Source organism: Nerophis lumbriciformis, linkage group LG18, assembly GCF_033978685.3.
Source record: "Nerophis lumbriciformis linkage group LG18, RoL_Nlum_v2.1, whole genome shotgun sequence".
In the NCBI taxonomy this organism is placed as follows: domain Eukaryota; kingdom Metazoa; phylum Chordata; class Actinopteri; order Syngnathiformes; family Syngnathidae; genus Nerophis; species Nerophis lumbriciformis.
Window position 1 is genome coordinate 221992 of NC_084565.2, and position 27588 is coordinate 249579.

At 40.1% G+C, this 27588-nt stretch overlaps 2 protein-coding genes across 6 annotated transcripts in view; one reads left to right on the forward strand and one right to left on the reverse strand.

Moving 5' to 3' along the window:
* Nucleotides 1–687: 687 nt before the first annotated feature.
* The window catches only part of LOC133617496 (protein SPO16 homolog), a 34568-nt gene continuing 7667 nt past the window's right edge, over nucleotides 688–27588 (reverse strand). The window contains exons 4-5 of one of the 2 annotated variants that reach the window (XM_061977439.1): nucleotides 25776–25854; nucleotides 688–1056 (exon numbers count right to left, since the gene is read on the reverse strand). In XM_061977439.1, the coding sequence (XP_061833423.1) occupies nucleotides 1048–1056; nucleotides 25776–25854 (88 nt within the window). In that variant the 3' untranslated portion in view covers nucleotides 688–1047. Of the gene's footprint in view, nucleotides 1057–25523; nucleotides 25717–25775; nucleotides 25855–27588 lie in introns of those variants that run through there. The other variant, XM_061977438.1, reaches the window with a different exon arrangement.
* Nucleotides 7008–26003, forward strand: LOC133617495 (glomulin-like). Of its 4 annotated transcripts, XM_061977434.1 has the most exons (18): nucleotides 7019–7181; nucleotides 7305–7424; nucleotides 7742–7852; nucleotides 7916–8024; nucleotides 8092–8323; nucleotides 9013–9106; nucleotides 9174–9340; nucleotides 9416–9469; nucleotides 9552–9582; nucleotides 9647–9736; nucleotides 12202–12243; nucleotides 12548–12621; nucleotides 12684–12768; nucleotides 14313–14422; nucleotides 14492–14540; nucleotides 14611–14746; nucleotides 25314–25402; nucleotides 25478–25618. In XM_061977434.1, exons 1-18 carry the CDS (start codon nucleotides 7140–7142, stop codon nucleotides 25571–25573), a joined length of 1731 nt encoding a protein of 576 aa, XP_061833418.1. In that variant the 5' UTR covers nucleotides 7019–7139; the 3' UTR covers nucleotides 25574–25618. The 4 variants fall into 4 exon arrangements, with proteins under 4 accessions (XP_061833421.1, XP_061833418.1, XP_061833419.1 ...); XM_061977437.1 differs by lacking the exon at nucleotides 14611–14746 and having other exon boundaries at nucleotides 7008–7181; nucleotides 25478–26003; XM_061977435.1 differs by lacking the exon at nucleotides 12202–12243.

Genomic DNA, 27588 nt, shown 5'->3' on the forward strand with positions numbered 1-27588 from the left:
AAAAAACCTAAATTAACAGAATAATACAAATATTTTTTGTAATAAATTGAAATAGTTCCGGTTTAACAGAATAAGAATAAACATATTTCTTTAACAAAAGTCTGTCCTACATTCAGTCTGCAGCTTCTTCATGAATTGTTCTCACTATGAGAACTACTTTGACAAAAATAGAAGTGAGATATTTTTGTTTTATTACAAAGACTGGCAACATTTCAATTGTGCTTTATTTATGAAGGAGATCTTCACTCAAACATTGTGCTTTATATGTTGAATGTGTCATCAAACAAAAGCATTGAACACTTGTGAAGCAAATATTATTGACTCTTTGATGAGTTACCGTGTTAGACTGCTAAAGTGTTGCAGCCATAAAGCTGGACACTTTGTGTTCAACAGCTTGTTAGTGTTTGAGAACAAGACATTATTATGCTAAGAACAAGAGAGCAGAGTTGTAGAATGACACTTAATACTAAGATGTTAGCATGATGTGATGGCCACATGGAGCTTCCCGTCGGACAAAAAGCAACTCAGAACTCCTCCAATTGTTCCTTTGTAAAACAGAAACTGCTACATTGGGAGTCTGATTACCAGAAGATGGGCAGATAATTCTGACTAGCTAGCTGAGGCATTAGCTGCGGTTCCATTGCAATTTTTCGCTGAATAAAAACGATATTTGGACAAAGTACATCAAGGTGTTTCCATTAAATGGTGTTTTGAGCCGTAATTCTCGTCAAATCTTGTCCAGCGAGACATCGCTTTGAGGAAGATGGACGCTTTGCAATTCCATGGTTTTGCCGTGATTGTGGATAGAAGACGAAGGCAGCGGGTGATCGCTCAAAGGCAGAGTCAGGGATTTTTGGGAGAGAATTGTGAACGAGGAATTCACAGACACATTTTGGAATTCAAGGGTGTCCTGGACATTGTTGGGCATGTGGATCTGTCTGAGCCTGCCAGTTGGCCTCTTTTGCGGGGAAGTGACCTACGAGACGGACGACCGCTGGAAAGCTAGACCAAGATTGGCCTAATTGGCCTGCCTCGCTGGTTCGGTGTTTAAGTGCCCTGTAAATGGAAAAAAAGAAGTTCTATCATGCTTTCGTGACACACTTTAATATCAAATCCATGAGAGCGTAAAAATGTTTAGCGATATTTGAGAGGTTGTGGGGTTTCCGTTACCAGTTTTTTATTGCGGTATTTAGGTTTTGCTCATTTCTAGGGGTAACGGAAACACAGCCAAAGCAGAAAAGTTGAGGGTCAATGAGTTTAACCGGTCAGCGATCAGTCACACTGGCATCCTTCGGCATAGCCAGTAAATAATCATTTCATATTTTACAGACTAATGTTATATTTCACGGTAATAAAAATACGGGACAAAATGCTCAATACGGAACGCCTACTTTTGTTTCGAAATACGGGACAATTTCGTTTTCAAGGGACGGTTGGCAACCCTATGTTGCACCCTAAGCTGGCATTAGCTTATAGCTATAGCTCAACATAACTTTGTTTTTATAAGCATGGAAAAAGTGAGTGTGATATCCATTGAAATCATCAAAAAACGCAATCGAGCCTGCAGCCAACTTGGCGAAGCATGCATCGCAGCAACCATAATGAAGCAGAATCAGTCCATAATTATCCATTTCAATTCATTTCAATGGGTGACGCTCTTTTGCAAAACCAGCTTCTAAAGTACGAGCGGCGTCACGGAGTCGATGTAACTTGTAAACCTGAAGAACCGTTGTACTGCTGAAATAGACGTGTTCTTAATCACTGGAGATAGACAACTTGACACTAACTTCAAAGAAATAAAAATACATCTCTATCAAAACATTGTAAGAAAAACCCACATTGGACAGCGTGGACGTCCTTTAGGTTTGTTGGTGAAGCATCAATGACACAAGGAAATCAGAGTATAAAAATATCTTCAAATGAAACTGAGTGGAAAGCAGCAGTGTAGCTAAAGCAGCGCCAGCCCCAGGAGACTCTCCACAAGGCAGTTCTTTTACTTGTCAAGTGCAGAAAGGCGGGCAGCTGGTCTGCAGAGGCCTTGGAGGGAAGTGGACTGGATAAACAGTTCACTTAAAGGCTCTCTAAAGGGTCAGCCAGGAAAAGTGGGATAGAATATGGAGAAGCTTTCTTCCACTCTCGTAGGATTTCCTTCCATGCTGCATTTGTTTGACTGGAGCCAACCTTTCAAAAATACAATGAATCCACCACACAATGCCATGGATCTCCCTTTATCGTCCACAACCAGTCCAGCTGATTAAAAATAAATGGACATGTGATATCAGTGAGCTGAGACATGCCTCCGCCTCAGCTCCATCCACCTGGACAGCGCCAATGTCAATTCTGCTTACAGGGTCAAGGAAAGTACATACTGTATATAACCCACATACTGGTCACTACAGGCAATATTCTTTGCTATAAAATGTTAAAAATAACACAAACAGGTTCAAACTTTAAAAGTTTTTAGCTAATTTATTGACAAATTGCCTGTCAATTCATTGACATGATTTCAACAACACGCACTAAATAATGAATATAAATAATAATTCATTAATATTTATATAGTGCACAGCAACCCCCTTAGTTTGGAGATAGTCACTGCTCTTACCTAAAATCAGACATACAAGAACAGCGTCTTAAGAGGTTGATTTCAACTTTAATTAAAGCGATGGACGGGACCGACTTTGAGGGCTCATAAAATCCAAACCGGAGCAGTAATTAAAACTCTTTCATCAACTTTTAATCAAAAGGGTTCAATCTCTCTCTTGTGCTAATTTGAAGCCGACACGGACACGACAAACGCGCTCAGAGGAGATAATGTTTGAAAAAAGGTGACTGTTTTTACTCAACTTTTGTTTTGAAGGGGGAATTGCAAACTTCCTGTTGATTTTTGCTGGGGGTTGTCAGTGTATGAAATATAGGTCTAAGTGAGACCTACATAGAGGGAGTTAGAGGAAGTTTTGTCTGTGTTTTCTTCCTAGGGGGCGCTAGAGCGCAATTTTGAGTTTTGGGGTTTGGTTTTTTGATTAAATCACAATTTTCGCCAGTCCTGATGTGTGTGTCTAATTTGGTGAGTTTTGAAGCACGTTAAGGGGGTCAAATTACAACTCAAAGAGGCGGCGGTATAATAATAAAGAATAATAATAATTAAAGCTGCAAGCAGCGATGGACGGGACCGACTTTGACGGCACATAAAATCCAAACCGGAGCAGTAATTAAAACTCTTTGGTCAACTTTTAATCAGAAGAGTTCAATCTCTCTCATGTGCTAGTTTGAAGCCGACACGACAAACGCGCTCAGAGGAAATAATGTTTGAAAAAAAGGTGATCGGTTTTTACAAAACTTTTGTTTTGAAGGGGGAATTGCAAACTTCCTGTTGATTTTTGCTGGGGGTTGTCAATATATGAAATGTAGGTCTAAGTGAGACCCACACAGAGGTTTTTGTTTCATGTCTGTAAGACATTCTTACTGGAAGTTACAGGCAGTTTTGTCTGAGTTTTCTTCCTAGGAGCAGTTGTGTCTGTGTTTTCTTCCTAGGGGGCGCTAGAGCGCAATTTAGAGTTTTGGGGTTGGGTTTTTTATTAGATCGCAATTTTTGCCAGTCCTGATGTGTGTGTCCAGTTTGGTGAGTTTTGAAGCATGTTAAGGGGGTCAAATTCCAGCTCAAAGAGGCAAAAGTGACTGTTTTTACTAGAATTTTGTTTTGAAGGGGGAATTGCCAACTTCCTGTTGATTTTTGCTGAAGGATGTCAATGTATGAAATCTAGGTCTAAGTCAGGCCTACATAGAGGTTTTTGTTTCATGTCTCTAAGACATTCCTACCGGACGTTACAAGCAGTTTTGTCTGTGTTTTTTCCTAGGGGGCGCTACAGCGCAATTTTGAGTTTTGGGGTTTGTTTTTTTATGTCCTGATGTGTGTGTCAAATATGGTGAGTTTTGAAGCATGTTAAGCGGGTCAAATTACAGCTCAAAGAGGCGGCGGAATAATAATAATAATAAAACGCACGAAATACAATAGGGTCCTCTGTCCCAAAGGGACATTCGGTCCCTAATTATTATGTCAATAAGTTCAAGTATTTTAAAATCCAGCCTGCTATTTTAAGTTTGAATAGTTTAAATAGTTTTTAATAAAGCCATATTTGTTGGATTTATCCTGTGGGCCATTCCATCTCATAGGTGTCATTTGCTTCCGCAGGAAATAATATGTACAAATGCACAACGAAATATAATACTTTATTAAACATAGTGTCCTGCACATTGATCTGATTGTACATTTAATAAATACAATTATAACATTTTTAATCTACCCTGAACATTGGAAACATAACCTTCTGCTTCCGAAAATGAAACTTTCTATAATTAATTCAAATCCTTCCTCCTTATCCCAACTATACTTTATTTTCATTTAAAGAAAAATGTGGACTATTCCACAAGTCACATGGTCGACAGGAGGTTGCATCACTGAGATCAGTGGGTAGGTTACGGGAAGGTCAAAAGTAAGTTCACTCATTTTTTGTACATTTGGTATTATTTCATCTATGAACGGGGGTGGATGTTGGAGGTAAACAATTTCCTGTAACCTATATATGTATTTTTTGACATAATTCATTTTTTAAGATACCATTTTTATTGAATCACTGTAATGTGCCGAGTGTCAACATAAATGCCATGTTGCTATATGTCATGCTAATTCCATGCTAAATAACTCCATTTGGTTACTATCTAGGGCATCAAAAAAAAAAAGATTTTCAGATTAATGTTGGTTCTTATTTGTAAATTGCAACGATTTTTAATCGATTAAAACAAATCAAAAATCTATTTCTTTCCCCCCAAGCTGTCCTGTCCAGCCACTCAGACAAATCATATAGTTGATGTAGATTGTAGATGATCTAAATCTGATGTACAGATTTACTTTAGAAAAGAGAAGTGTCAGATACTTCTCTTGTTGTCTTATTTGTATTTGACTTTATTAAATGTTTAGGATGCTTTTTATTCAACAAAAACAGTTTTATTTTAAGTAATATAGAAATATTTCACAGCTGTTTGTATATGTTATGGAGGAATGTAGTTAATCATAAGACTGGCATCCAATGTTATTAAAAAAGTATTGCTTTTGAATCGAGAATTGTTTTAAATGGAGAATCCCCAAGAATGGAATCGTGTGGTGCCCAAAGATTGACAGCCCTTCTACTTTCAGTCCTGTTATTCTTCGCCATAGAAACCAGTTGCCTGAGGTGGGCCAATACAAATTCTGAGTAGTTCAATACAATTATTTTCAGATAAGAGTTTAAAAAAAGAGAGAAATGTGAATTTAATTTGAGAGAATGACAACAAGCAAGTGGTAACAATTAGGTGGAATCTCCCTATAAACTACTGTAGATGATAATAATAAACAGGACAAACTAATCGTAGGTGTGTTTGAATTGCACACCCTGACAGCACTGTCAAAACAACGCTCGTCAGCTCCTAATTAAAAGACGACAAGCTGTACTTTTATTTGCTTTGTGGCTTTTGTGGGATGCTTTCATCACGCTGGCGTACACAAGCTGAGCGGCAGATGCTTCCAAATCCCATCGTTCAAACACGCATTCATGGAAAATCAAGACTGGAGCTTCTGCTTTGCCCAGGCAGGAAGTCTGTGATTGTCCTTCTATTGTTGTGTACACACGCACACACACACACACACAAACACACACACACACACACACACACACACACACACGCACATACGCTATGGAAGGGATAATCTGAGTCTTAGAGTCGCTTGTGTTGACACAAAGTGCAATATGTTCTTATTAACAATCATGGAAAGTCATGTTTAATCCACAAGAGTCTTTGTACAACAGCTTGTTCTTTCATTGAGGCTGAACATAAATTCATCTGCAATAACAGGATGGAAACACCATAGCCAAAAGGGCATTCAGTAATATATACTCAGTTTTAACAACAAGGTAAACAGCCCAACAGCGAAGATGTCAAATATTAAACATCTTCTTTGTGGTATGGATCTGGTATCTGGACAATGAATCAATCGCAATAAAACAATGAAGAAGTACTGACAATGGCAAACCAACAGAAAAGGCTCCTGACCAACATTAACAATCTGTTTCAAACTTAACTCTTAGGAGGAAAAGTAGAAAGGAAAATGAAAAGAGGAGGACCAAGACACAGATGGGTTGATAAGATCACAATAAAGATTGTAAAGTAAAAGCTACCGGTGAACCAACCTTCAGCGAGAAGATGGAACTAAATGATGATAAGGAACTAGATGGAAATGACCAGTGATGCTACTGTGGTGGACCATAGGAGTTGGAGCACCTAGTTCATCTTAGCAAGACACAGTGATGCTACTGTGGTGGACCATAGGAGTTGGAGCACCTAGTTCATCTTGGCAAGACACAGTGATGCTACTGTGGTGGACCATAGGAGTTGAAGCACCTAGTTCATCTTGGCAAGACATTTTGGACAATTTCTAAGCTTCAATCTTTGTTGGAATGCAAAGGGGAACATCCTCTCTTTGGACCAAAGCACGGTCCATAAGGCATGCTTAGAGGAGTTTGCTATGGAAGAAGTGGTCCAACATCAGTGACAGTCCAGAAATCTTGTAGCAAGTATTTCTAGAAGAGTGGAAGCTATGATAGCTGAAGTCTATATTCCAGTACTATTGTCCACAGTGTAGGTCCAATGTTTTCCAATAGCACGTCGCCCTCTAGAGTGCATGTACGGAGTGACACATTTGAGTTCAAAGCTCCATAAGAACATCCATCCATTTTCTACCGCTTGTCCCTTTCGGCGTCGCGGGGGGTGCTGGAGCCTATCTCAGCTGGAGCCTATCTCATATTTTTATGTAAAATAAGAAGCTGTCCATATTGCTGAGTGGTTTCTTGGACCCTTCCAGACACTTGCAACATGTTCTGTGACCAAACAAGTAATCCTCTTAAACATCAAGCACAAAGAGAGATAAGAGGTTTACGTCAGGTTTCCTCTCAGACTGAATCGGGGCTCGCTGCACCTTAGTCCCCGCGCTTGTTCTGACACTTCTGACTGCTACACCAGCTGCTGCTTTTCCAGCGCCTGTTTGGGGCACCAAAAATAAAAGCAAACTGATAATAGGATTGGCCAATAGGACAGAGGTGACACAGATGATGAATGAGGATCAGGTGAACAAGCTCATCCAGCGATGGGTAAGTCCAGCATGTCCTACATCTTGTCTGCCTAGTTCAGTATAAATGTGTAGGTCCAATAAATGTGAAAGGAGAGGACAGGATGCAGCTGACCTAACAGTCATGTGTTCATATTTGTCCTAGGGAGACACTCCTGAGGACAATCTGAAACCAGAGGACTACCAGCAGTTCAAAGATTTAGCATGTCTCACTCAGGTAGACAGCGAGTACTTCCTGACACTCCTTCAAGATGAGAAAAACCAGGTAGACTGCAACACGTCTCATCCATCTACACACCAAGTCGATAGTATGTCCAGATATTTCTTCTCCGGGGTCAAAAATGGTCATCCATACTATATAGCATCTCAATAACGTCCAAATAAAAAAGCCTGTGCATGTCTATGCAGCAGGGAGTGCTATAACCCCAAACATCAAGGCCATTTCAGCCTGTCCATGCCAGATGAAAGTCAATTCCAGAAAAGTCAACAATAAAGACGAATTCAGGAAAAGAGGAACAATGCAATAGTGGACGTAATTCTATCCGATCTAATCCGGCTATTACGGTTTTCTCTTCTGTTTAGAGTATGGTGAAATCCATGGGCTGTGTTCTCTTGACCCCTCTCATGGAGAAAGTACTGGAAAAGGACAAGAGTTGTGACCAGATCCAGGCAGCCATCACACACGTGACCACAGTAAGTGCAAACACAGCAACGTAACAAGACGTAGAAGCTTTTCCCGTGTCATCTGTTTTGTAGACGTGCAGACCTCATAAAGTCCTGGAGAACTTGATCGTAGTCGTCGAAGATGCTGATCCAGACGCTATTTCAGAGACATTGGTGGCAAGTGTCCCACATCTGCAGACAGGTAGTTGCTGTAAAAAGTATTTGGCTCCCTCTGCTGTTGAAAGGAATAAAGTGCAGTGATCCGACAGGGTTGCTGAGGCTGGAGGAGGGTCGAGCTTCCTCACTGGGCACGGTTCTGTCCGTTCTGCACAAGCAGCTGACTCGGCTGCCGGTGCCGTACACCGAGCAGCAAGAGGCGGATGATGAGTTTGGTGTTTGCCGCTGTTGCACCGCCTTGACCTCTTTCACCAAGCCCTTCCTGGAGGAGGTGAGGAGCAATGGTGGGAATCACCAAGAGATGAAGCTGGAACTGCTCAACTTGTAAGTTTCACTACAACTAGATTACATGACTAAGTGACACTTTTGTTCTTTTTTCACTTCTGATACAATACCGATATTGATCCCACACGATATCAGTACGAATCATACACACATTTGATGTTTTGTAGTGCGGAATGTCTGAAAAAGTTTGATCAATTGAAATGAGTCCAACAAAAAACAAATGTAGGTATGAATGGATTTATGTTGTCTTTAAGTTGAAGTGTGAGGGTAAAAATAATGAATTTGATGCAGACATGTTTGTTACTGGATACTTGACTTACTTGTTTGTAATGACAAATGTCGTGTTTGAGACTGCAATATTGTTTAAAAGCATACTAATGATGTATATCTTGGTATTTTTGCTGTGTATCTGCTGCCTACTGTAGCTTATAGCCTACAACGTTTACCTTTATGTCAATGACTTGACTAAAATACAAGAACAGACCAAAGTTGTGTGCTTATTGGAGGAAATGTGGAAGTAAACACACTGCAGGACTGCTTGGATCAGAAACTTTAAATGCATTTTTGCTTTTTGCTCATATCGGATCGGCACGTTTGTTTTATATGCTTTTATTTTTGTAGAAGCTTTATATATAATGTAGTTATAATACAATGAAATAAATGTTTGTATTTGGAACATCAGCACCATTTGCCAAGCTGACAATGATGATATGTTGACTTCAATGCAGCTGCATTCGGAGCCTCAGGGAACCTTTACTTGAAGCTGAACTGACTCCACAAAGAGACTCCTCCCCCTTGTGGCTCTTTGCGTCACACATCATGGTGAGATACACATACTGTAAATAACACAAGGCAGGAGAAAGAGTGATCACACCATGTCCTCCTCCAGGTCACTTTAGATGCCATCAATCAGTCCATCACAGAGCTGCTCTTCTTCAGCACAAAACAGAGAAACATCCAGATGGACAAAAGTCAGTTAGCAGAGTCCAAAGGCTGTCTGGCGTATCTTCTGTTTGTCAGGCTCCTGGCCCTGGAATGCATCCCGACAGTGCTCAGGTGACGTTCCCAAATCCAAACGTCGAGTCCATCAAATGACGTAACAGAGACATAGATCTTTGCTTTTGTTCTCAGTCCAGAATTTATTCTTCAGTGCAACGTGGAATACGTCCATCAGCTGCTTAGCAGGTATGCTGCTTCCTCCAAAGAGGAGTGACACAATTCTTCATTAGAAAGTATACGTATGGCCTGATGTTGCATGTGTTGGCAGCAAAAGGGAGTCCCATTTACTCAAAGGACTGGTAAGAACGTGCAGAAGGAACATTGGATTGAACCATTGGAAGGATGTAAGACTTTCTCCACTAGGCACTGTTTGAAAGATGCTTGGAGAGAGTGCACGACAACAGCTTGGCAGTCAACCTGCTGGAACTGAAGAGCTTCTACCATGTAAAGCAGGTAGGAAACCATTCCAAGTTTCCTAACACCCCTCATTGAGCCTGTTCCTTCTTTTGGGAAACTGTCCCAAAAAAAGCACGAAAAGCAGTGTTACTTATCAATCAACCACAATTGACTTGTGTAGCCCTTAATCACAAGCACCTCAAAAGGCTTCACAAACCACGACCATGTCCACTGATCTGAACCCACATTCAGACAAGGAAAAACTCCACAAGTCCTAGCTGGAAAAGAGAAGAAACCTTGGGAAGGGGGCAGATGTGGTGACCCCAGTCCTGGGTGACATTCTTGTAATGGATGCAGAGTGAATAGATATATAACATCACAACACACCTGGTAGATATATAACATCACAACACACCTGGTAGATATATAACATCACAACACACCTGGTAGATATATAACACCACAACACACCTGGTAGATATATAACACCACAACACACCTGGTAGATATATAACATCACAACACACCTGGTAGATATATAACATCACAACACACCTGGTAGATATATAACATCACAACACACCTGGTAGATATATAACATCACAACACACCTGGTAGATATATAACATCACAACACACCTGGTAGATATATAACATCACAACACACCTGGTAGATATATAACATCACAACACACCTGGTAGATATATAACATCACAACACACCTGGTAGATATATAACATCACAACACACCTGGTAGATATATAACATCAGAACACACCTGGTAGATATATAACACCACAACACACCTGGTAGATATATAACATCACAACACACCTGGTAGATATATAACATCACAACACACCTGGTAGATATATAACACCACAACACACCTGGTAGATATATAACATCACAACACACCTGGTAGATGTATAACATCACAACACACCTGGTAGATATATAACATCACAACACACCTGGTAGATATATAACATCACAACACACCTGGTAGATATATAACATCACAACACACCTGGTAGATATATAACATCACAACACACCTGGTAGATATATAACATCACAACACACCTGGTCTGCCAGAGAATAAGAAGGGATTAGTGTTGCCATTGGTTGTTCTATTTAGCTTGTAATCAGACTATAAACTACTTAATAAACTGAGAGAGTGACTTCCAAGCAGCTCTGTCTTCTTTGTAATGTGTAAAAAAAAAAAAGAAAGACAAAAAGAAGCGACAGAGGAAAGTCAATTTGAAGTTCTGAGCATATTTGTTCTGCATTTCATGTTTTTTTACTCACTTTTTGCTAATGCATCATAGAAAAAATGCAAATCAGACAATTACATAGAGTATGTAATCTGGCCACCACAAATGGACTGTAGTCCTGTGGGGATCACTGAACCTCGCCCCCCCCAAAGAAAAACAAAAAAACATTTAACCTTTAAGACTTTTTCCCCTCAGGGCCCAACTTTTCCACTCAGATATTAGCACTGAATGAATCATCTTACTCTTGATTTTAATGGTAGTCAATAATTATATCGATCCTACCTACAGCTTGTCAAATGATATGAAAGAATGTGTTAATTACAAAGATTATTATCAAGCCTTAGGTCAGGCTGATTACAAAAATACATACTAATCAAATATATTGCAAAAGATGGCACTGATAAAAACTGATGAAACATAAATGTTCATACAATTACGCATAGCTAAAATAAATCAATTCTAACCTAATTAATAATAAGTAATAACATACAGCTTTACCACTTTAGTCATAATTTTTGTGCTTAAGAAACTTCTCTATGACTTTAGCTCCAGACTTCTTCGCTTTGTTTGATATCGTCATTACTGCCACAAGTGGTAAAAAAGTGTATTACAACTGCAATGGCCTGGACGTGCAAAACACTTTAATATTTCTTGAAATAAATTACAATTACAGAAAACACACACACACAAAAGGACAAAACGATTACAGAAAAGACAAACACAAAAGAGAAAACATTGTACAATTACAGAAACACAAAAAGTAAAAAGAAAAGATTGTACAATTACAGAACACACAAACACAACTTACAATTCTATGAACTGGAAAGTTCCCAGATTGACATTTAGTTGATGGGGCCAAATGAGGAAGTAAAGACAGATGAGATGTGGACACAATGATTGGCTGACTGAGCTGTCAATCTAACTTGGGACATTCCCTCTCCGGTTTTTGTTTTCTGAAATTGGAAAGTGTTTAATCTTTTGTTCATGTATTTTTTTTTTTATTGTAATTTGCTTCGTGAAATGTTAAAGTGTTTTGCATTTCCAGGCCACCGTACTTTACAGCTGAGGAGCAGATATATTTTGGCAGCCCTCTAGGGGGCGCTGGTGGCCCAACACCTGTATCATTTGAACTTATATGCAACACCTGTATCATTTGAACTGATATGCAACACCTGTATCATTTGAACTGATATGCAACACCTGTATCGTTTCAACTTATATGAAGTGCACATCCCATTTTTCAGAGTCTGCTACAAGTCGTGACTGATTGTCCCATGCAACACCTGGTGAGCATCTTCACAATCAGCCAGCATGAACAACATGTGTGTACATGCTGTCACAACAACATGCTGTCACAACAACATGTGTGTACATGCTGTCACAACAACATGCTGTCACAACAACATGCTGTCACAACAACATGCTGTCACAACAACATGTGTGTACATGCTGTCACAACAACATGCTGTCACAACAACATGTGTGTACATGCTGTCACAACAACATGCTGTCACAACAACATGTGTGTACATGCTGTCACAACAACATGCTGTCACAACAAGATGTGTTTACATGCTGTCACCTTCACAGAGAGAAAGTGGCCAGAAGGTTTTCCAGCTGCTTATCCACAAGTTAGAAGCTGAAGCAAAGCACAAGTTGTTTGGGTAATTATGAGCTTGCAAAAGTGTCCAGTGTGCAGGTGAGCTTCCCTATATTGTGATTCCAGATGGCTGCTAAAGAGCAGCAAGCATCCAGGAGTGGAATGTTTCATTGTGAAGAACATTCAAAATCAAGTGGAATCCTCCATGAAGGTGAAATCCTCCTTAAGAGAGCGTGGAAACATGTCAAGTGGAATATATTGTTCAAGTAGAAGTAGAGTGGAGAAACAAAAGAAGTTGACTTGATATTCTTGTTAGTGTTTCATGGTATGCATTCAACAATATCCTACAGTATTTACAATCTGCAAAGTATGTGGAAATACTGTCTCAACTTCACAAAATGCCACAAATTCAGTCGGCCGTTTTGAGTATTATGCTCTGAGTTATCTCCTGCAATTTCCGTAGATTCTACGTCACTGTACTAAGGCTTCTGCACTCTGACCATATTATTAGGTCAGTCATACTGGAAATATTGTAAAGAGATGTGGTGTTTACCACTCACAATCCTTATGTAAGACAAGAAGACATATGCTTGGCTGTTGGGATGCATTCTAAGTTGTAAACAAATAGCTAACAATTAGGTCAACAGATGGAGGGTCCTGTGTTGCGCCCAACCTACTCAGTGGCCTAGTGGTTAGAGTGTCCGCCCTGAGATGGGTAGGTCGTGAGTTCAAACCCCGGCCGAGTCATACCAAAGACTATAAAAATGGGAGTCATTACCTCCCTGCTTGGCACTCAGCATCAAGGCTTGGAATTGGGGGTTAAATCACCAAAAATGATTCCCGGGCACAGCCACTGCTGCTGCTCACTGCTCCCCTCACCTCCCAGGGGGTGAACAAGGGAATGGGTCAAATGCAGAGGACAAATTTCACCACACCTAGTGTGTGTGTGTGACAATCATTGCTACTTTAACGGGAATTATACTGTCTGAAAACATCAAGACACTGCCAACAATACTCCATTTACATGTCGTGACCTGATAATGAACCAAATATGAGTGATATTGTTATTAAAAGCGCTAACGCAGACAGACTACTTTAGCGACACATTGATAGCAGTGAGCTAAAGCTAGCTTACGCTGCTACTGTTGCCACACTAAACCGGCGGCTGCTTCGCCTCAAACTTAGTAAAAGTAAATTCTAGATTATAATTCATGCATGAATTATGTGAGCATCTGGTCGGTCGACATCCAGCGAGCCTGGAAATATTACAGTAAATGTTTATTATGGTTAGTTTGCATGTTTAGCACCTAGCAATACTGCTAATGCTATAATGTCACAATAAAACTGCTTCCATTTAACACTTGGTTTCTAAAACTAATTGCTCATCCTCTTTGTTTTCGGGCTCAAAAATATAAGGGTCTGGATCATACATTTTCCCAAAGTAATTGTTGTTGTCTCTCACAAAGTCTGCTTGATTAGCCTTGTCGTTGATGGGGAAGGGATCTGTGGTTCCTCCTCTACGTCACGGATCACGGGACTGGCTTGCTCTTGAACTCTCAAAAAGGCTCGGGAATCTCCGTGAGATTGAAACTATTTTGATCATATCTTTTTATTTGCAAACTCTGGAAGTCTTTTGGTGTCATAAATTAACGATACTATCTTCAATATACAGGCAACTTGTTTTTCCACTCTACTGCTACTTCAAATCAATTCCTCTGCGACAGAGATTATTATGACTGTTTTGTTACGCTGCAGCTGGGCAACGCCACAGGATGGTTCTTAGGGGCGGAGCTTCTCTCGCTGTTGGGCCTGGTGTTAACGTTAGCGAATGGTGCAGAGACTGATCTGCTTCACAACAAGGACAAGTAAGTCCGTTTGAGTGCTGAAAGTGTCTGTAATATGCTACTGTAAACATCAGTACTTTGTCTAACCAGGATAATGGCCAGTCTGAACCTCCTGTGCTACCTTCTGAGCAGAGACAAAGTAGGTTCAATGGACAACAACACCTTCTTATTCTAGCAAGTACAATGGTGCCCTCCCCGTCCTTGTGTAGGCAGCCGTGTGGGAAGATGTGAGCAGGATGAGAGAAGAGTACACACAAATGCTGCGTGTGTGCATCACTATGTCCAGATCTTATTACATGTCTGAGCTGCAGGCGCTGAGAGATGATCACAGGCTAAAAGCCAGAGGTAGGCATGTACAGTATAAAGACTATTTGCTTGTTGAGACACTTCAGAATGAGTCCAATTTTACGTTTGTGACACTCAAACTTAAGTATGACTTTTTATAAATATTACTTTGTGTCTTTCTTACCAAAACTTTTTTGACATTTAATTTATAAAAGTGCATTTTTTTGTGTTTGAATTTTTTTTTTTTTTAGATCAAATTACGCGGACAATTTAATGAAAAAAAAAATGTGTGTTGGTTTGTTGAAATACAGTGTTTTAAAAATGCAGTGTGTTCAAAAGTCAAGACCCACTCCTGGTAAATTAAGACTGAAGCAATGGATCCTGTCCCAGAAGCAGCCAATGAGGTGTCAGGTTTGCAGTCACGTGACACGGGTCTTGCAAACAAAGATGCAGATTATGCAGGACTACATGCTACATGATGTATGTGCTTGCATCTCCCTTTGATGAGCACTTCTAACATGTGAAGGTTGTTGTGCATCCCAAGACTCCATAAAGTTGATGGCACAAACTTACACAATAATGACTGATACTAAAACCTCACCACAAACCATTTCAGAAAACGGAATGAAGTTTTAGTTTTCTACTGAATAAGAGTGAGATGTTGCATGATGGCCAGATCTGTTGTAGTAGCATGTCATAATCTGCCTTGTTGCTGCTTTGTCACGTGACTGCAAACTTCACACCTCATTGGCTGATTCTCAGACAGGATGGCTAGCTTCAGTCCTAATTTACCAGAAGTGAGTCTTGAGTTTTGAAGCAACAAATATTTCTGCACACACATTCTTATTCAATGAAATTGTCAGCATAATTTGAAGTAAAACAATTCAGTTCACAAAATTCAAACGCTAAAAAGTCAGTTACGAAAATTCAGTGTCCAAATAAAGCTTTCATAATAACACAAATTAACTCCAATATCATCAATATTCACCGTACTTAACTAGTTAACACTGCATTGTATTTTTAAAAGAGCATTATTCATGCAACACAAGGTATTCTCCTCTATTGTATTAGTCATACAGTCTGTGTTTAGAGACTGATGGACGGTGGCCGACAAGGCAACGTCCAAGCACAGAAATGATCTAAAACCAAAAATGACACAAACAACCATAAAACAAATGGAGGGGGTGGAACAGGGGTTAGTACGTGTGCCTCACAATACCAAGGTCCTGGGTTCGGGATCTTTCTGTGTGGAGTTTGCATGTTCACCCCGTGACTGCGTGGGTTCCCTCTGGGTTCTCCGGCTTCCTCCCACCTCCAAAGACATGCACCTGGGGATAGGCCCCTCCCACCTCCAAAGACATGCACCTGGGGATAGGCCCCTCCCACCTCCAAAGACATGCACCTGGGGATAGGCCCCTCCCACCTCCAAAGACATGCACCTGGGGATAGGACCCTCCCCACCTCCAAAGACATGCACCTGGGGATAGGCCCCTCCCACCTCCAAAGACATGCACCTGGGGATAGGCCCCTCCCCACCTCCAAAGACATGCACCTGGGGATAGGTTGATTGGCAACACTAAATGGTCCCTAGTGTGTGAATGTTGTCTATATGTATTGGCCCTGTGTTGAAGGGGCAATTTATCCAGGGTGTACCCCACCTTCCGCCTGAATGCAAATGAGCTAGGCTCCGGCACCCCCCGCGACCCCGAAAGGGACAAGCGGTATAAAATGTATGGATAACGGACAGACACAAGGCTGCAGCAAGAACAAGCACATGAGAGAAATGTGTCAGGTTCCCAAAACAAAGTAGAAGTTGGCCAGTCTACCAGGGAAGCCAGACTTGATGTATTTATAGAGCACATTTGAAAACAAAGACATAAGAAAAGGGGCACATAGTGTCACATTAACATGGTAACACAAAAGGATGAATAAAACACAAAAGTACCTTCAAAGGAGTGCAGAATATATCACCTAAAATATTCAAATGTAATAAATAATGAAATAAGGAAAAAACAAGAATCCTGTTCAACTGGATTTGAACGCCAGAGAGTAAAACTATGTTTTTAGCCTGGATTAAAATGGTCTCAGAGACTGGGAGGACCTCATAAATAGTGGAAGGTTGTTTTTGGGGACAGCCAGGAGGAGCTGAGGGCAATGTTCCCTCTAATCTTTCATGTGTCTGAGCAAACGCTCAAACTCTCTGAGCATTCCTGGGACGGCATGTGAGCAACATCAGACATACACGCTGTCGCCACCCCAGCATCAAAGCTGACATCATAACAAGTTCAATGTTTTATTAATCAAATAACAGCAGTTATTTCCATTATACTATTTTCTCATGTAAATGATTCATAAATCTAAATGGAAATTAAAAAAAAAGTTTTCAGGAGCTGTTGTTGTATGTCTTGGGGGTTGCTGTAAAATAGTTTAAGACATGTACCCCTTCAGAGATCACGATTTGTTCCCTTTGAAATATTCACATTTAGCACAATGAGATGTGGGCTGTAGCACAAACATGGGATATAGTGGATAACGTTGTGTCTGTAAAATATATTATTACATCCTTTAATCAGCATTTATCTAATCTAGTAACTGCATTTCATGATTACTATTAGGGGCCCGCCGATATTATCAGCCGATAAATGCTTTAGAATATAATATCGGAAATTATGGGTATCGTTTTTTTTTTATTATCGTTATCGTTTTTTTTTTTTTTTTTTTTTTATTTAAAGGGTAACATTATCAGCAGACCTATGTAAGCGTCAATATATACCTTGATGTTGCAGAAAAAAGACCATATATTTTTTTAAACGATTTCCGAACTCTAAATGGGTGAATTTTGGCGAATTAAACGTCTTTCTAATATTCGCTCTCGGAGCGATGACGTCACAACGTGGCGTCACATCAGGAAGCAATCCGCCATTTTCTCAAACACCGAGTCAAATCAGCTCTGTTATTTTCCGTTTTTTTCGACTGTTTTCCGTACCTTGGAGACATCATGCCTCGTCGGTGTGTTGTCGGAGGGTGTAACAACACCAACAGGGACGGATTCAAGTTGCACCAGTGGCCCAAAGATGCCAAAGTGGCAAGAAATTGGAGGTTTGTTCCGCACACTTTACCCACGAAAGCTATGCTACGACAGAGATGGCAAGAATGTGTGGATATCCTGCGACACTCAAAGCAGATGCATTTCCAAAGATAAAGTCAAAGAAATCTGCCGCCAGACCCCCATTGAATCTGCCAGAGTGTGTGAGCAATTCAGGGACAAAGGACCTCGCTAGCACGGCAAGCAATGGCGGCAGTTTGTTCCCGCAGACGAGCGAGCTAAACCCCCTGGATGTCTTGGCTCACACCGTCCCTTATGCCACCGAAGATGATCAAGAGAAGAATATCCACCCTAGCTTCCCTGGCCTGCTGACATCAACTCCAAAACTGGACAGATCAGCTTTCAGGAAAAGAGCGCGGATGAGGGTATGTCTACAGAATATATTAATTGATGAAAATTGGGCTGTCTGCACTCTCAAAGTGCATGTTGTTGCCAAATGTATTTCATATGCTGTAAACCTAGTTCATAGTTGTTAGTTTCCTTTAATGCCAAACAAACACATACCAATCGTTGGTTAGAAGGCGATCGCCGAATTCGTCCTCGCTTTCTCCCGTGTCGCTGGCTGTCGTGTCGTTTTCGTCGGTTTCGCTTGCATACGGTTCAAACCGATATGGCTCAATAGCTTCAGTTTCTTCTTCAATTTCGTTTTCGCTACCTGCCTCCACACTACAACCATCCGTTTCAATACATGCGTAATCTGTCGAATCGCTTAAGCCGCTGAAATCCGAGTCTGAATCCGAGCTAATGTCGCTATAGCTTGCTGTTCTATGCGCCATGTTTGTTTGTGTTGGCTTCACTATGTGACGTCACAGGAAAATGGACGGGTGTATATAACGATGGTTAAAATCAGGCACTTTGAAGCTTTTTTTAGGGATATTGCGTGATGGGTAAAATTTTGAAAAAAACTTCAAAAAATATAATAAGCCACTGGGAACTGATTTTTAATGGTTTTAACAATTCTGAAATTGTGATAATGTTCCCCTTTAAATCAATATAAAAAACACAAGATACACTTACAATTAGTGCACCAACCCAAAAAAAACTCCCTCCCCCACTCACACTCATGCACACAAAAGGGTTGTTTCTTTCTGTTATTAATATTGTGGTTCCTACATTATATATCAATATATATCAATACAGTGTGCAGGGATACAGTCCGTAAGCACACATGATTGTGTGTGCTGCTGGTCCACTAATAGTACTAACTTTTAACACTTCATTTGACTCATTTTTATTCATTACTAGTTTCTACGTAACTGTTTTTGTATTGTTTTACTTTCTTTTTTATTCAAGAAAAAGTTTTTGATTTATTTATCTTATTTTATTAATTAAAAAAAAAAAGTACCTTATCTTCACCATACCTGGTTGTCCAAATTAGGCATAATAATGTGTTAATTCCACGACTGCATATATCGGTTGATATCGGTATCGGTAATTAAAGAGTTGGACAATATCGGAATATCGGATATCGGCAAAAAGCCATTATCGGACATCCCTAATTACTTTGCTTAAATTAACATTCTTAATACAAAGCCCAAAACCTGTGAAGTTTGCACGTTGTGTAAATGGTAAATAAAAACAGAATACAATGATTTGCTAATCTTTTTCAACCTATATTCAATTGAAGAGATTGCAAAGACAAGATACTGGAAAACGTTGTTATTTTTTGCAAACATTAGCTCATTTGGAATTTGATGCCTGCAACATGTTTTAAAAAAAGTGGCAAAAAAGAGTGATAAAGTTGAGGAATGCTCATCAAACACTTATTTGGAACATCCCACAGGTGAACAGGCTGATTGGGAACAGGTGGGTGCCATGATTGGGTATAAAAGTAGATTCCACGAAATGCTCAGTCATTCACAAACAAGAATGGGGCGAGGGTCACCACTTTGTCAACAAATGCGTGAGCAAATTGTCCAACAGTTATTATCAATTGTATCAGAAAACAAAGACTAAAACGAACTACAACCAACGCTAGCAATGATTATACTGGTGAAAATAAGTAGATCATGCTTAGCAGCCTAATGTACGCCCAAAACTAAAGAGGAGACATATTACCAAGGTATGCCTATTGGCAATGTTCCCTCTAATTTTTCATGTGTGTGAGCAAAGGCACAAACACTCTGAGCATTGAGTGGAATACACACGTGCACACTGTGGTCATACCAGCACTGTGCACGTGCACACTGTGGTCATACCAGCACTGTGCACGTGCACACTGTGGTCATACCAGCACTGTGCACGTGCACACTGTGGTCATACAAGCAGCAAACCTGACATAACAATTTAAATGTCTTACTATTACACACTTCTCAGCCTTCCCGGTAAGGTCTATTCAGGTGTACTGGAGAGGAGGCTACGCCGGATAGTCCAACCTCAGATTCAGGAGGAACAGTGTGGTTTTCGTCCTGGTCGTGGAACTGTGGACCAGCTCTATACTCTCGGCAGGGTCCTTGAGGGTGCATGGGAGTTTGCCCAACCAGTCTACATGTGTTTTGTGGACTTGGAGAAGGCATTCGACCGTGTCCCTCGGGAAGTCCTGTGGGGAGTGCTCAGAGAGTATGGGGTATCGGACTGTCTGATTTTGGCGGTCCGCTCCCTGTATGATCAGTGTCAGAGCTTGGTCCACATTGCCGGCAGTAAGTCGGACACGTTTCCAGTGAGGGTTGGACTCCGCCAAGGCTGCCCTTTGTCACCCATTCTGTTCTGAACTTTTATGGACAGAATTTCTAGGCGCAGTCAAGGCGTTGAGGGGATCTGGTTTGGTGGCTGCAGGATTAGGTCTCTGCTTTTTGCAGATGATGTGGTCCTGATGGCTTCATCTGGCCAGGATCTCCAGTTCTCGCTGGATCAGTTCGCAGCTGAGTGTGAAGCGACTGGGATGAGAATCAGCACCTCCAAGTCCGAGTCCATGGTTCTCGCCCGGAAAAGGGTGGAATGCCATCTTCGGGTTGGGGAGGAGACCCTGCCCCAAGTGGAGGAGTTCAAGTACCTCGGAGTCTTGTTCACGAGTGAGGGAAGAGTGGATCGTGAGATCGACAGGCGGATCGGTGCGGCGTCTTCAGTAATGCGGACGCTGTATCGATCCGTTGTGGTGAAGAAGGAGCTGAGCCGGAAGGCAAAGCTCTCAATTTACCGGTCGATCTACGTTCCCATCCTCACCTATGGTCATGAGCTTTGGGTTATGACCGAAAGGACAAGATCACGGGTACAAGCGGCCGAAATGAGTTTCCTCCGCCGGGTGGCGGGGCTCTCCCTTAGAGATAGGGTGAGAAGCTCTGTCATCCGGGGGGAGCTCAAAGTAAAGCCGCTGCTCCTCCACATCGAGAGGAGCCAGATGAGGTGGTTCGGGCATCTGGTCAGGATGCCACCCGAACGCCTCCCTAGGGAGGTGTTTAGGGCACGTCCGACCGGTAGGAGGCCACGGGGAAGACCCAGGACACGTTGGGAAGACTATGTCTCCCGGCTGGCCTGGGAACGCCTCAGGATCCCCCGGGAGGAGCTGGACGAAGTGGCTGGGGAGAGGGAAGTCTGGGCTTCCCTGCTTAGGCTGCTGCCCCCGCGACCCGACCTCGGATAAGCGGAAGAAGATGGATGGATGGATGGACTATTATAATCAAGTGACTAGTCTTTTTCAAGAGATTATTTTCTAAAAGATGTGATTTGGCCCACTTAGATATTGTTTTTTTGTAATCAGCTATGCACTATAGTATTTTATGCCTGGGTGCTTTGGAAAGATTGTGTACCCCTTTCAGAGATCACATTTAGTTCCCCTTAAAACATTCACATGTTGCATGAGATGAAGTGTATATTAACGTTCTGTCCGTAAAATAAATATTTTTATTAGCAATTATGTAACATCATTTCATGATTAATATTCAAAAAACAACATTCTTAACAAATGACAGTAGAATAAGCACAATGATTGAGGAGTCATAGTAAAACCACCTGAAATGTACACTTTACGTGTAGTGTTGGAGTTGTCCAACTTTTTGTGTGGCCATAAACGCACCAGTGTCTAATTGCCATAGTGTATGTGTTGGTGCAGGTGAGAGAGAGAGCAAGCGGATATAACACATGACAAAGAGTTGTTTTTGGCTTGGTTTGTAAGCGAGACAACGACCAGTTTTGCTAGATAAAAGTATTTGACACATTGTTTTGGTGTGGTTATGGCCGACAAACAATTTCGCTAAATAAAGGGACCGATGGTATTCCTGTCGTCCTTTAAGTGTCTCCACAGACGTTACAATAATTGAAGTGTTGACAGGGGCGTCACTAGCTTTTAAGGACAGGGTGGGCATAGCCCCCAGGAGATGCACAGGATGCGAGCGAATGTAGCGCACGAGCACAAAACCTCACAAACGGCTAACAAAGACTTATAAATGATTCATTGTTATTATTATTATTTCAGTGGGTTTATTTTCAATGTGTGTTCAGTACAACAACAAACATGGGTTTGCACAGTGACATTTTGTTTACAGCATCAACAAGAAACAATGACTTGCATGATCCTTCAAGATACACTGAAACACAATGAAAGTCATGGCATTAGCCTCTATGTTATTACTTCACAACATAGAGGATAATGCCACCACTTTTGCTCACAATACAATAATTGTTTGTTCCCAAATATTTTGAAGTTGCACAGATTACATTTTGGGCACATATGTGACTAAAATGGTTGTAAATTCAAGCCCTGGAAATATTACTTAATTACTTGAATTAAAGTAATATCTGGATCGGGATAATTTGGCTTATATATAATATATTTATATATATATATATTATGGCAAGCCGTCAAGGAAATTAAATATATATGGAAGTCTGAATAGAAATGAGAAAGGTTTATATATACTGTAAATAAGAAAGACTTAGCTGATCTGAAAAAGAGCCAAAGCTGTCAAAGAGCTGAGGGACCATCTTCAAATTTCAATGCTGAAACAAATAATGCAAACAATAAAATGTAACTTCCAGGGCTTGAGATTAATGTAGTCCCGTCGTCCCGGGGACGGTAAAAAAAAATGCACGGGACGAAATTAAATGCTCTCCGGCACAATGGCTTTTAACCATTTTTGTTTCTTTTTCTTTTTATGTATTTATTCATTTTACATTTTATATTAAATGTCTTGGTTTTTCCTCCCTCTGAAAATCCTATGAAATGTTTAACAAGCCATCCTATAACAATACAACAGCTATTAATGTAACAATACAATAAAACAAATATATTTGATGATGTTTTTTTCATTATTTTAACAATAGGCTAATGTATATTACTTTATATGGATTCTACAAGAAACACAAAACTTAAAAACTAAATTATTTACAATTGCAGACACAAGGTTTCGTGCAGCTTCACTCATTGTAAAGGTAGACGGAAGTCCACGCAGGAGAAAAATTACTACAAAGATGGTGTCTGGGTTTTTCTTATATATATCTATAAATACATATTAAGTCTTTCATACATATACATATATATATATATATATATATATATATATATATATATATATATATGAAAGACTTAAAGGTATACGAGATAGGCTCCAGCTCCCCCCCGCGACCCCAAAGGGAATAAGCGGTAGAAATGGATGGATGGATAGAGGATGTTGTGGATCATGTTGACTATTGGTCCTCCTAATTGTCAATCATTCTGGTGATGTTACGTAGTATATATATATATATATATATATATATATATATATATATATATATATATATATATATACATATATATATATATTAAATAAAACAAATGGCTTTTCGATAAGCCATTTTTTATTTATTTATTTATTACAACGCCAAAATAGGCCTAACAACGCCAATGGTTGTAATTCTGTAGCACTTTGAGATTTGGAATCAAATGTAAAGTAGATTACAAATACAATCTATTATATAAATAAATAAATAATATTATTTATATATATATATATATATATATATATATATACATATATATATATATATATATATATATATATATATTCACTGCAATAAGGTAACATCACCAGAATGATTGACAATTAGGAGGACCAATAGTCAACATGATCCACCCAGAAATAAATAAAACAAATGGCTTATCGATAAGCCATTTAAAAAAAAAATTGTTTTAATGTTTATTCATATGTATCATTATTCTCCTACTCACCTTTCCAGTAGAGGCCTCTCCCCTCTCACTTTATGTGTTCCTCTGCCCTGACTCCTACAGGTCAATAGGGGTTGGAGTAATTGTTATTATTATCTACTGATGATAGTCATACGTGAATGAGCTCAGCTCCTGTTCTCCTCCATGTGTAAAGTGAGAAACACAGCTGATGCTCCAGAAGGAAGTAACCCCAAAGATAGCAAATGGTAAAAAAAAGAGTGCACATTTAACTTTATGAATAACCAGGACCTTCATGATGCATTTCAGGCTAACTAGCTAACTAAGTAGCAGCATTGTTTTAGAGTGGGAATGTAACTTTTTGTCAAACACAGACCTGGTGTAAAGTGGAGCTAATACATTTTAACACAAGCAGTGAAGAATACTTACTTTCTTGAAAAAGTTTCTTATGTCCATTTTGCATCCGTTCACGTTCTTGTTCTGCAGTGCTGTGTGCTAATGTGCTTCGTACACCTGCAGGACCGCAAGCAAGGTCGCAGAGAAAATGCGGACTGGATTTTGAGTGATGTGGGCATTTTCTATATGAACAAGTGGAATGGATTGGATACTGACGCACTAAAGGGGCTCTCTACCTTACGCTATGAAGTGAGGGGAAACTGAGTGAATAATGACAGGTTATATGATTATTTATTTAAACTCATATTCGGGCCACTTTATAATGAATATGTCGGCATGTATTTGTAAAAAAATAAAAATAAAAAATAAAAAATATATATATTTTTTTTTTAACACCAAATTATTTAGGGGGGCTTAAGAATATTTTAGGGGGGCTTGAGCCCCCCTAAAAAAGGCCTAGCAACGCCAATGAGTGTTGATAAACATTCTTTTATCTGTTGTGGCCGCCTTTCGTCACCTGTTACTCACAGTTGCATTGCAAAATCATACAAAACAAATGATTTGTTTATTTTGTTTAGAGTGTGGTTTAAATTTTGTGCGCTGCATATATTTACTGTGCGCAGAGGAGGCGTGAGCAGTGAGCAGTGCGCACGTTGGCTGAGGGTCCTGCTGGGACAATAAGGCTGCAGCAGCTGGATAAGATAGGCTGTAAGCATTTCAAAACAATAAGTCAAATGGGGGCTATCTTTCTTTAAAGAAAATGCTACCTTTTCATTCCGCCTCTTCAAAACTAAAGTCAGCTACCTTTTTTCATCTTTCTTCCGTTTTATTATTCAAACTTGTTTCATTTCCTGTTTTGGGCATTTGCAGCATCTTTCTTTTGCCTTTTTTTTTCTTTTTCTTGCAGCGTTTATGTTTTGAATTTGCTCATTTTCCCAGTGCATTTGTTGTACAGTTTTGGATCATTTCGCTGTGTATTTTTCCCTATTGCCACTTATTTTCTGCTTGCTATTGCTGCCCTCTAGAGGCCAGAGCGTCTACTGGCACATGCCTTCAAATCTCCACAGTGAAACCAGGGGATTTATCCAAAAGATCACCAGAGGTGCAGCATCAGGTAACATTGATTTGAAAATATCATGTTATTGGCCTCTATCATATCGACTCATCTGACCTTTGCCCTCTACCTCAGGTGCTGCAAAGTTCTCTGGTGACCTTTGACCTAATGGAGAGCCTCATTGTCCGCACAGAGGAAAAGATCCCCCAACAAACTGCTTTATTTGTGTGAGCAATAAAACAATAGCAAGTGTGAAAGAAGAAGGTTTAGATGAAGTGTTTGAGCACGTCCCACACAGGGCTTCTTTCCAGGATGTGAGTGCGAGCCAGAGCCATGTGGTCCTGGATACGCTCTACATGAGGCTTGCTTGTGGCCTGCGGATTAAGATGCAATATACTAACCTGTGCAGGTTTCCCTCTCCCTACTCTCTCACCTTTGCAATGGTCAGCATTCCTTTGAGAATGTCTGTGTTGTTTCGCACGGGCAAGACCCTGGGATTGCTGCCGAAGAAGCTGGAAGAAGACAAAAGAAATAAACAAGTGGAACCTCCATTTATGAACTGAATTGGTTCTTGATCAGGGTTCGTGAATAGAAGAGTTTGCATATTTTAGCACATTTCTCCATAGGAAAGTTTATACATTTCAAACACAATGTATATTAAACAAACATAACAAGGGCTTAAAGGATTATTTATTAAAAAGGTTCAAACAACCACTAGCTGAACTGTCCTCATGTGCAGAAGCTCTACCGACACCAACAATTGGCTCAAATTTGCAATTGTTATATTTCATATATAAAAATGCATAATAACAAGGGAAGGCATGTTACTTTTAGACCAAAGGTGTCCAAACTTTTTGACTGGGGGGCCGCATTGCGTTAAAAGAATTGTATGTGGACATATTATGATAATATAATGGATATATAATTAATAATTATTAGAATTGAATATTAAGTGCATGTGAAAGTTCAACTCGTACCTAGTGTTACCTTTGTGAAGACTCCTTAAAGTTTTGTAATCAATCTGAAATATCAAGAAGCTAAAATGCGCTAAAGAGGGTTTTTTGCAATGGGTGTAATTTTGAATCTTTGTATGGTGGTTGGCTGTTTTTTATAACATCCACAAAGTTCAGTGAGCAATTTGTGTTATGTCTGACATGTTTATTGACTTTTGTGCGGTTTTTTTTCCTGCGTCATGACCAGTGTTGGGACTAACGCGTTACAAAGTAACGCGTTACTGTAACGCCGTTGCTATCGGCGGTAACTAGTAATCTAACGCGTTATTTTTTATATTCAGTAACTCCGTTACCGTTACTACATGATGCGTTACTGCGTTATTTTTTATGTAGTATCGGCTAGAAACTGAGAAGATCTGAGTGTTGCAGCGCTGCTGAAGAGGCGACAAAAAAGAGGCGCGCCGCGCGCTGTCTGTGTGTACGTGTGTGTGTGTGTGTGTGTGTGTGTGTGGGAGGGGGCGTGTCTGTGTCTACTATCAAGACGTCATGGCAAACCCCGAAGCAGAGTTTCTTAAAATGGAGATATTTTCAGTACGTTTCTTTTATCGACCACAAAGAAAAGAACATTTTAGTTGAATGTAAGTTTCAAATATGCTGAAACAGCGACAAAAACAACATGCTTCGACAAAGCTAGTAAAGAGACACACACTTCACCTCCACCTCCAACAGCGGCTGGATTTTAATGAGGCACTGCACACTGAAGGTACACACACTCTGTCAATTCTCTTATATACTCTTTCATTTTAAACTTTTAGAGTGTTTGATTATCACATCACTCTAAGTGTTTAGACTATAAAGTTCACAAACCTAAAGAGGGATGCTAGTGGGCCAGGCTAATATTTCCTTTTCTCTAAACTAAGTGGGGAAATGTGTAGAGTGTTCTGGGCTTCAGACATGATTTTATTTCAGAATTCCTTGAGAAAACGCCTGGTTAGGCTTTATGTATGTAGTGTGTGCCTTTCTTGTTTTACAGCTATGTTGTTATTATGCTGTTTGTTACTTATGTATGTTAAGTTGCAGCTACCGGTATTTAAAATAGTTTTGTCAATTTGTTCTGGTCTGAAACAAATTGGCCCTTTAAAACATATCTTTGTCTTTGTGTGTTGTATGTAGAGCACATTGCTTAGCAGAGTTCAGTGATGCAAATGCATGTCAAGTTGATCAACAGATTGTATTATTCTCCAGTGCAATAACAGTACTAAAATGAAGGCTAAAAGGGCATTAAATGGGGCC